Source organism: Pogoniulus pusillus, chromosome 17, assembly GCF_015220805.1.
Source record: "Pogoniulus pusillus isolate bPogPus1 chromosome 17, bPogPus1.pri, whole genome shotgun sequence".
Classification (NCBI taxonomy): Eukaryota; Metazoa; Chordata; class Aves; order Piciformes; family Lybiidae; genus Pogoniulus; species Pogoniulus pusillus.
The window spans coordinates 15,336,991-15,347,791 of NC_087280.1; the positions used below are offsets into that span (position 1 = coordinate 15,336,991).

General features: G+C 50.1%; 1 protein-coding gene across 2 annotated transcripts in view; it reads left to right on the forward strand.

Annotated features, from left to right (window-relative positions):
* The window catches only part of ANP32A (acidic nuclear phosphoprotein 32 family member A), a 29,980-nt gene extending 27,376 nt beyond the window's left edge, over positions 1-2,604 (forward strand). For both annotated transcript variants that reach the window (XM_064157871.1, XM_064157872.1), the window contains 2 exons: positions 30-90; positions 1,194-2,604. In XM_064157871.1, the coding sequence (XP_064013941.1) occupies positions 30-90; positions 1,194-1,252 (120 nt within the window). In that variant the 3' untranslated portion in view covers positions 1,253-2,604. The remainder of the gene's footprint in view (positions 1-29; positions 91-1,193) is intronic.
* The last annotated feature ends 8,197 nt before the right edge of the window (positions 2,605-10,801 follow it).

Consider the following 10,801-nt stretch of genomic DNA (forward strand, 5'->3'; position numbering starts at 1 on the left):
CTTTTTGTTGTTGTTTTTTTTCAATGCAGGAGGATGAAGAAGGCTACAACGATGGTGAGGTAGATGATGATGAAGATGAAGACGAACCTGGTATGACAACAATCCAGTTTTGGATTAAAATTAGGATGATGATAGTTGTTAATTCTCACTTCCCAAGTGAGAATAGCAGGCAGATACTGCTATCCCTGCTCCTGTGGTGACAACCCTGTTGCTGATGCTTGTTGAACCTTGTGTTGCTCCTCAGGGGTCTGCTCTGGGTCCAGTGCTGTTTAACATCCTTGTCAGTGACATGGACAGTGGGGTTGAGCGTGGGTTTGCTGGTGGCACCAAGCTGTGTGGTGTGGTGAATTTGCTTGGGGGAAGGCATCCATCCAGAAGGGGCTGGAGAAGTGGACCAGTGCAAACTGCATGAGGTTCAACCAGTCAAGCTGCAAGGGCCAGCCTCAGGCACAAATCTAGGCTGGGTGTGGAATGGTTTGAGAGTAGCCCTTAAAAAAAGAGACCTGGGGGTGGTGGTTGAGGAGAAGCTCCCCATGAGCTGACAGTGCTCTCGTGCAGCCCAGAAGGCAACTTGTGTCCTGTGCTGCATGGAGAGGAGTGTGGCCAGCAGAGCAAGAGAGGTGATTCAGCCCATCTACTCTGCTCTTGTGACACCCCACCTCAAATACTGTGCTCAGTTCTGGTGTCTCTAGCATAAGAAGGACACAGAGCTGTTGGAGTGAGTCCAGAGAAGGCCACAAAAGTGATCCAGGGGCTGGAGCAGCACCTCTGCTGTGAGGACAGGCTGAGGGAGCTGGGATTGTTCACCCTGGAGAAGGGAAGACTCCAGGGAGACCTTGTAGCTGCTTCCCAACAGAGGAGGCTACAGAAAGTTGGAGAGGGACTGTTCATCAAGGTATCTAGAGACAGCACAAGGGGAAATGGTTCAAAACTGAGGGAGGGTAGGTTGAGACTGGATCTTAGGAAGAAGTTCTTCAGTACAACGGTGGTGAGACTCTGGAACAGGTTACCCAGAGAGGTGTTCAAGGCCGGGTTAAGATGAGCAGCCTGATCTAGTTGAGAGATGTCCTTACCCATAGCAGTGGGGGTTGGCACTAGATGATCTCTAAGGTCCCTTCCCACCTAAGCCATCCTGTGCTTCTCAGCAGCTCAAAAAGCACTCAGCTAACTGCAGTTGGCTTTTGATTTCCTAGATGAACAGGGAGAGAAGAGAAAACGAGAACCTGAAGACGAAGGGGACGAAGACGACTAAACTGAATAACCTATTTTTAATTTTTCCTATTGTGATTTGACTGTTTCTACCCCTGTATTTCCCCCTCCCTGCACCCTCAACCTTTTTATTTTTCCTTTTTTTTATTTTTCCTTTTTTTGTTTGGTTGTTGGTTTTTTTTTTTTCCTTTCTTTTGGTTTTACTTTTTTTTTTTTTGGATTGTAATGTTGCTGTGGGAACGAGAGGGAGAAACAGACTGGGTGGGCAAGGGAATAAAATCCTATTTTTACTGCCACTCCTCCTCCTATTCATTTTAAACTTCTTTTTGTTTTTAAAATTGTTGGGGTTTTTGGTTGTTTGTTGGTTGTTGGCTTTTTTTCCCTGGGGTCCCTTTTCTTTAGTCCCTGTAACTGCAATAGTTAAGTATAAACCAAGTGGTAATTTGTTTCTTATTAGTGGAGTGGAGGCTTTGACTTCTTTTCAACAAACAAAACAAATGACAACACCCAAAAGTTTCAGAATCCAATGGATTTCACCCCAATTTACTCCACTCCAAGACACCTCAGTAGAGTTGCTCGTTGGGATTTATTTTTCCAGTCATTTAACCACCTTGTAGAACACTTCCAACTATTTTTTTTTTTTTTGCTTGGTTTTGTTGGGATTTTGGCTTTGTTTTGGTTTATTTTGTTTGTGGTTTGGTTTTGGTTTTTTTTTTTTTGAGGGGTGCTACAGGATTTATTTGGTTGGGTTTTGGGTTTTTTTTTTAAGGCAGAGCAAACCCCTCCACAGCAACAGGGTTGTGAGAATGGCATCTTGGATCCAGTGATTTCTTTGTTGCCTGTTGGTGAATGACTGCCATTTTCAGCCAAAGCTTTCCCTGCTCCTTGTAGCCACCTTTAGGTTTTCTTTTCTTCATTGTAAATAGTGACCAAAAGTTGTTTTTTTTTTTTTCTTGGGCTTTTTGTTTTCCCTCCCCCCTGCCTTCCTTTTGGGAGCTGTTCCTTTTAGATCTGGTTTGTGGGGGTAACTTTATAATCCCCTCTCCTCACTCTTGCGTGTTGTGTGGGGTTATTTTTTTCCCCCCTTTTTTCTTTAGTGTTTGGAGGGGGTGGGAGGTTGTTTTGATTGGGTGCTTTGTTTTCAATTGGGTTGTTTTGAGGGTTGTTTGGTTTGGGGTTGGGTTTTTTTTTTAGCTAGGGTATAGCCAACACACTGAAAATGGCAGGCATTAAAATCTATATATAAATATATATTAAGAAAAGGAAAAAAAAAAGGACAAAAAAAAGAGGACAAAACAAACAAAAAAAGCAAAGTGTTTCCTAATTCCTGAGTTACTAGTGAACTGAATTTGACAATTGTAATAAAACCCAAACTGTTTCAACCCTTTTAAATAAGGTGTGTACTATTTTGGTCTGTAACATATCTCTAGGAACACCCTAGTCCCATACTGAAAGCGATGAGAAACTACTTCCACTTGTGCTCTATACTTTTTGAACCCTTTTTCTCCTCCCCACCCCCCCCACTCCCCTTCCCTTAAACCTCTAAAAGGCAGGTCAAAGCATGGTAGGGTTAGGAGGTTTCTTTTCATACACTCAAGCAAGAAGATACTAATACAGAACAAAAAAAAAAAGAGAAATTGTATTTTCTTACCTAGTGGAAGTCAGTAAAATGACTGAAAAATACCTAGCTGAATGTACAGTTTTACTTTCATATCCCTCTTTAAAATAGCTTTAGAAGTGACTTGTATTTCCTAGGCAATCTTTCATCTGTACAAATACATTGGCAACAGGGTTGGGGGGGAAAGGTTGGGTTTGATTTTATGGGGGGGGGAAGGGAAGGGAGGGAGGGGTTTTGGTGGTTGGGGTTTTTTGGTGGTTGTTTTTTTTTGTGTGTGTTCATTTTTGTTTTGGGGGGAGGTTTGGTTTTCTTTTTGTGGTTTTTTTTTTGGGGGGGGTGTTTTTTTTTCCTTTGTTATCACTTTGAGTCTGTTTTTTTTTGGTTTGGTTTTGGTTTTTTTTTTTTCCCAGAAGAGACAAACTTTTTTGAGTTTTATGTCTGTTTGTCATTGATGAATTTCAATAAATCTTTTTATACAAGTTTTTTTTTCCTTTCCTGTGGCTTATTTTGAGTAAAATGGGCCACTGGGAAGGGATCACAGAGCTCTTTAAAAAGCTTTTTACTGAGTCATTCTGCTCAATTCCCTTGTATTTTTAAGGGCTTGATGGCATCTTTTGCTCCACAGTGGAAGGTGTCCCTGCCTGTGGCAAGGGGGTTGGAACTAGAAGGTCTTCAAGGTCACTTCCAACCCAAACCATTCTGTGAATCTGTGGATGGTTGGGTGAAAGCAAGGGAGAGGTTGTAGCTTTAATTCAAATAGTCACCTGTCCTTTTTCTTTCAGAATGAGGGTTGGAGCATTGATCTGCTGTAGAGTAGCAAGGCTCTACAGAAGGACCTGGCTAGGCTGGATCAGTGGGCTGAGGACAGTGGGAAGAGGTTCAACAAGGCCTTGGGCTAGGTTCTGCACTTGGGTCACAACAACTCCATGAAGGCTCCAGGCTAGGGGTAGAGTGGCTGGAAACTGACCAGCAGAGAAAGACCTGGGGGTGTTGGTCAACAGCTGGCTGAAGATGAGCCAGGAGGTGCCCAGGTGGTCAAGAAGGCCACCAGCATCCTGGCTTGGATCAGAAGTAGTGTGGCCAGCAGGACCAAGGCAGGGATTGTCCCTGGGTACTGGTGAGACCGCACCTTGAATCCTTGGTCGTGTCCCTCAGTACCACATCTCCACAGCTTTTAAATCCTTCCAGGGGTGTGAGGATTCAGCCAGCTCCCTGGGCAGCCTGGGCCAGGGCCTAACCACTGTTTCAGTGAAGAAATTGTTCCTTATGCCAAATCTAAATCTCCTCTGGTGCAGCTTGAGGCTGTTTCACCAATACCCACCTAGCTCCAGACTCCTTCCAGGGAGTTGTAGAAAGCCAGAAGGTCTCACTTCAGCCTCCTGTACTCCAGACTAAACACCCCCAGGTCCTTCAGCTGCTTCTCAGTGGCCCTGTTCTGCAGACCCTTCAGCTTCATTGCCTTTCTCCAGACCTTCTCCAGCCTCTTAATGTCCTTGGAGTTCCACCTGTTTGTGCTGGGAGGGGGAAACTAAGTGACTTCTGCCACTGAAAACAGGAGGGTTGTCCAATGTGACTAACTTCAGATTTCATAGCCAGAGCATCCCAGACTGGTTTGGATTGGAAGGGACCTTAAAGATCATCTAGTTCCAGCCCTCCTCCTATGGCTGGGACACCTTCCGCTAGCACAGCTTGCTGAAGGGCTCATCCAACCTGGCTTTAAACACTTCCAGACTTGGAGCATCCACAAGTTCTCTGGACAACCTGTTCCAGTGCCTCACTACCCTCATGGGGAAGAATTGCTCTTAAGTACTAAGGGCTTGTTTTCCTGAGTGCACACAAGTGCTGGCTGAAGGTGCTCTGTGACTTGCAGTGATGCTTCTCAACCCTTGGAAGAAACCCAAACCCTGCTGGTTTATAGCAGTTCAGCAGGAAAACCCAGGTAGAAATACTCTCAGGAATGAGTAATGGGAGATGCAGCTTGTTGCAAGGCCACATTTTTGTGTCTTTGCTCTTGCTGCTCTCAGTTTGCCTTTTAAGCCAAGCCCTGGTTGTGCAGCAGGCTGGGGCCGATGGGTCTGCCCTGGGGATGGAGCCTGGTGTGGTTTCTAGGAGCCCAGGCTCTTATCTTGGCTGTTCATTTTGACATGGAGCATAAAACTTGCTTTACCTGAAACCTGCCAAGAGCTGGGAAAGTTGTAGATGCCTCATCCTTGGAAGTGTTTTAAGACTAGGCTGGATGAAGCTTTGTGCAACCTGGTCTGGTAGGAGGTATCCCTGCCTGTGGCAGGGTGTTGGAACTGGATGATCTTTGAGGTCCCTTCCAACTCAAGCTGTTCTGTGGTGATTCTGTGAAAAGCAGAGCCCTCAGGGCTCCTGTTCCAGAGAAGTTCCCTGAGTTTATTCCTGGGGTGCTCATTTTCCTTTGCTGTCCCTCACCTCTTCTGAAGCTCAAACCACCTAAAACATCCTCCTGGGGCTTTCCAGCCTTGCTTGTGCTCTCTTTTCACAAACAAAAACCCCTCTCCTGTGTTGCTCAGGGTTGTGCAATGCCTGTCAATGAGCTTATCCAAGCTGGGAACAAGATGATCTTGGTCAAAACCATTTTGTGCCAAGCTGAAGGTTTGGGGACTGCAAATCCATAGCTTAATCACATAATGGCCTGGGTGTTTGCAGTGCTGGCACCCTGAAGGACACCTCCTCCTTGGTTGATTTGATAATGCTCTCTTGTACCTGAACTATTTGTGGTTAAAGCAGGACACAGGACACTGTTGAAGGTCAGGAAGGCTTTCCAAGCCCAAATAATTGTCAACATGATCCAATTATCCTGGAGGAGAGGACTGCTGGCTCTGGTAAGGCAAGGACTCTGCAGCAGGGCCCCTACCAGATCAACTCTGAGTCAAGATGGGCAGTGGTTTGAAACTAGAGCAGGGTAGGTTTAGGTTGGGCATTAGGAGGAAGCTCTTCACCATGAGAGTGGTGGAGCCACTGGAGCAGGTTGCCCAGAGACATTGTGCAGACCCCATCGCTGGAGACATTCAAGGTCATGCTCGATGGGGCTCTGAGCAACCTGCTCTAGGTGGAGATGGTGGAGGCACCGTCCCTGGGGGTCTTCAAGAAAAGACTGGATGAGGCACTTAGTGCCATGGTCTGGTTGATTGGATAGGGCAGGGTGATAGGTTGGACTGGATGATCTTGGAGGTCTCTTCCAACCTGGTTGATTCTATGATTCAATGCCCCTGCTGACTGGAAGAGGGGGGAGTTGGACAAGATGACCTTGAGAGTCCTTTCCAACCTGATGCATTCTATGATTCTAAGGTCTGGATAGAGGAAGAAGCAAATCTGCTGGTTTGCAGGCAGGTTCAACAACTTGACCACCTTTGGATCTCCAAACCAGTGACAGTCAGAGGTTCTTCTGCCACCCCATGATGCAGGGTGTGAAATCCCTGCCCTGCTTCTCTGCAGAACCATCCCTGCCTCAACCAGCAGTCTCTTGCAGTTGTCTTTCAAGATGTCTTGTGTTTCAGGAGGAATGAATCACCCTGTGCTGAGATGTGATGACTAAAGGCTTCAGCCCTAGCAGCGAGGCGGCTGCTGAAGATTTCTCAGTCCCCAGCATTCAGGCGAGAAACATGCTGCAGAGCACTAAAAAGTGAGCCTTGGAGGGCCCAGCTGCATGGAGCTCACCCTGATGTGGAAATAGCTGCTGCTTGGCCTGCTGGAGGTCACTTCAGCTTTGGTTACTGATGTCAAAATGCTGATAGAGCTCCAGCAGCAGTGGATGGGCAGTTTAGGCAGAGGCTTGGGCTGGCAGTGGCTGCTTCTGCAGCCAGGGAGGACATCCTGGTGCTGAGTTTGCAGTGAGCAGACATCCCTGCAGCTGCTGCCAGCCCCTGCAGACCACGAGACATGGCTCAGCTCCAGCACAAAGAAATGGACACTCTAGGAATCCTAGAGTCATAGGATGGTGGGGTTTGGAAGGGACCTCTGCAGATCATCCAGGCCAACCTCCTTGCTAAAGCAGGGATGTTCACAGCACCTTGCCCAGAATCACAACGATCAGGTGTGTTTGGAGGGTCCATAGCCTCTCTGGACAGCCTGCTCCAGGGCTCCAGCACCCTCACACCAAGGTGAGCTGGAGCCTCCTGGGTTCCAGTTTGCACCTGTTTCTCCTTGTGCTCTCAGTGAGCACCACTGAGAAGGAAAGGGGCTGAAGGTGCTGCACAAGCTGGAGGCTGGTGGCAGATAGGTCAGAGGGAAGGACCATGGTGCTTTTGTGGTGCAGAGAGGTCAGGGCAGCAATCACTGCTTTCCTTTAGCATCCCAACTCGCCACTCTCTTGTAAATGATCCTGCAGAAAAGGATGAGAAACTGGCTATGAGCCAGCAGTGGGCACTTGCAGCCCAGGAGGCAAATGGCAGCAAGCAGTGTGGCCAGCAGATGAGAGAGGTGATTCTGCCCCTTTGCTCTGCTGAGACCTCACCTGCAGCGCTGTACCCAGCTATGGGGCCCCTAACACAAGAAGGACATGGACCTGCTGGAGAGGCTGGAGCACCTCTGCTGTGAGGATGGGCTGAGACAGCTGAGGCTGTTGAGCTTGGAGAAGAGAAGGCTCTGGGAAGACCTTAAAGCTGTGTTTCAGTATCTGAAGGGGACCTACAGGAAGGCTGGGGAGGGACTGCTTAGAAGAAACCTGTGGTGGGAGGACAAAGGGCAACGGTTTGAAACTGGAGCAGGAGAGATAGACCTAAGGAAGTTCTTCACAATGGAGCACTGGAACAGGTTGCCCAGAGATGTGGTTGAGACCCCCAACCCTGGAAACACTGCAAGTCAAATTTGACGGGGCCATGAGCAACCTGCTGGGGTTGGGGATGTCCCTACTGACTGCAGGGGAGTTGGGCAAAACGACCCCGTCCCTTCCAGGCCGATGCAGTCTGTGCTTCCTCCCACTTGCCCAGGCAGAGCTGGGCGATGTCTCCTCCTCCCTGCTGCTCCGCTGGCTGCTGGAGCCAGCACAGCCCACAGCCTGGCTGCCGGCGGGCCTGGCCCTGCTCCCGGGAGAGGCTCTGGCAGCAGCAGCAGCAGCAGCAGCAGCGCTGCCCTGATGGATGCTTCGCCAAGCACCAGGGCAGGACTTCACCATCCAGCTGCCGGTTTGCTTCCTGGGCAAGGGCGGGCGGGGAGGGGGTTAAGGCTGTTGCGGGGAGGTTTAGAGCCGGGTGGGCCATCGCCTGGAGGCGGTAGGTGTGGGGCTGTGGTGCTGCCAGATTAGCTGGGAAACCCGAGAGCTTTTTCTGCCCCAGCATCTCCCATTGACTCGTACTGCTGCTTCCCCAGAGCTGTTTGGGGTTCTGTTGTGCTCGGGCCACCCCTGGGTGACTTTCTGCCTCTCCTCTGCTGTTCTCCTTCTGCCCAGAGCCGGTTGGAGCCTGGTGAAGGATTTTCCCTCTTCCGCGGTGGGGCTGCCACACCTTCTGCTTGGAGTTTGCATTCGCCCCTCCCAGGGGCCACTGGCCAAACGTGCCTGGAGAGGGGAGGTGGCAGCAGGTGAGTGTTTGACCCCAAACACCCTCCCGTGAGGGTTCGCCCTGCCACCACCACAGCTTTGCCGCTTTCACGGGGATCTTCCCGTGCTGTTCAGGAGCTGCTGGGCAGCTGTTTCCTTGCTGAGCCCTTACAGATGCCGTGCAACATCTGCAACAGCCACATCTGGCTGAATTTAAGCAGGTACCACCGAGTCTGGCCAGTGGTGCTCACCAGGATGTCCAGAGAAGCCAGCAAATAGGATCCTGGTGGAACCCGAGATGCATTTCAGCACTGAATTCCCATTTTGGTGATGGGAAAGCTCTGGCAGGGGCTGGGAAAGCTGGATTCTGGGGAGATCTCAGTCTCAATCAAAAGGCAGCAGCCCCTGACTTCTAAAAGTGCCCTAAATCTGTGACAGATTCCTGGTGGTCTTTTGCTGTCAGAGGGTTGAGCTCCCAAGGGAAGCTCCTTGAGAGTGTTGCTTGAGCTGCTGAGCCAAGTGGGGCCAATCCTGGGAGCATAAAGCCCCTGCCTTGATTTTAAGGATGCCAGGAAAAGGAGGGATGGGAATCATCTCCAGCCAAATGGATGGGCCCAGCAGCATCTCCAGCAAGCTGCTGGAAAACTCCCATTGAATCAAACAACCTTCTCCCCGGCCCTGCCCCCAGCAGCTGCTCTGCTGCATTTGCTTCACTTCAGCTTTCAAACCCCAGGTCTTCAGCCTTCCCCTCTAAATTCAGGGAGCTTTGAATCAGCAGAGCTCCTTCCACAAAACATTGGGGAATGGAGGAAGAACAATAATCCTGCAGCCTGGGAGCGTGCAAGGAGTCCAAGCCTCAGACAAAGCAAAACCTCCAGGAAGCAGAAAGTAGGTCAGGTTGATAAGGATGAGAGCAGAGGGACAGTGGTAGCATGGAAGGGGAAAAGAAACCAACAGTGGGAATGAAAACCACCCCACAGCCCTGTTGGAAGCAGCTGAGATCTTGAATCTTTCATTTTTTACCTCTTCAAAACCTGTTCTGCCTGAAGCTGTGGGTGGGGATGGGGAAGTTCTTGCAATTAGCAGCAGTACAGCAAGGGTGAGACTTCAGCCTGAGGTTGGATGGGGACAGCTTAGAAAGTGCTGCAGGTAAGTTGGATTTTCTGGGAATTGTGGGGGCTGGTTCAAGTTCCTGGAGGGATCCTGAAGAAGAAAGGAGCAGCTTTGCTACTGCTGCAGGAGCAAGGAGAAGCTTAGGAGGGGGTGTGGGGGGTGTCTAAAGGCACTGCAGGAAGGATAGAGGGGGAAAAAAAGCTGGGAGGTTAAAGAGTGCTAGAATCATGGAATCAGCCAGGTTGGAAGAGACCTCCATGATCATCCAGCCCAACCTAGCACCCAGCCCTAGCCAGTCAACCAGACCATGGCACTAAGTGCCTTATCCAGGTTTTGCTTGAACACCTCCAGGGACGGTGCCTCCACCACCTCCCTGGGCAGCCCATTCCAATGCCAATCACTCTCTCTGGCAACAACTTCCTCCTAACATCCAGCCTAGACCTCCCCTGGCACAACTTGAGACTGTGTCCCCTTCTTCTGTTGCTGGTTGCTTGGCAGAAGAGCCCAACCCCACCTGGCTACAGCCTCCCTTCAGGTAGCTGTAGACAGCAATGAGGTCACCCTGAGCCTCCTCTTCTGCAGGCTGCACACCCCCAGCTCCCTCAGCCTCTCCTCACAGGGCTGTGCTCCAGGCCCCTCACCACCTTTGTTGCCCTTCTCTGGACACCTTCCAGCACCTCAACATCTCTTGAACTGAGGAGCCCAGAACTGGACGCAGCACTCAAGGTGTCTTTATTAGACCCTGGAAAATCATAGCATCACAAAATTGTTTTGGTTGGAGGAGAACTCTAAGATCATTGAGTCCAACCATTAACCTCAGCCCACTGCAGCCATTAAAGCAGGCTGCCCAGAAACATCTGAGAGTAACCCACCCCGGGGTCATCAGAAGTGATGTGAGGTGGTGCAGGAGCAGATCTTGTGCTCCTCGAGTGACCCTAAAACAGCAGGATAAGGGCTGGTGCAAGACTACATCTCATAGCCCCCAGGTGAGCCCAAACCAGCAGGATAAGGGCTGGTGCAGGACTACATCTCATAGTCCCCAGGTGAGCCAAAAACCAGCAGGATAGGGGCTGGTGCAGGACTACATCTCATAGCCCCCAGGTGAGCCCAAACCAGCAGGATAGGGGCTGGTGCAGGACTAGATCTCATAGTCCCCAGGTGAGCCAAAAACCAGCAGGATAGGGGCTGGTGCAGGACTACATCTCATAGCCCCCAGGTGAGCCCAAACCAGCAGGATAGGGGCTGGTGCAGGACTAGATCTCATAGTCCCCAGGTGAGCCAAAAACCAGCAGGATAGGGGCTGGTGCAGGAGCAGGTCTCAGTCCCCAGGTGAGCCCAAACCAGCAGGATAAGGGCTG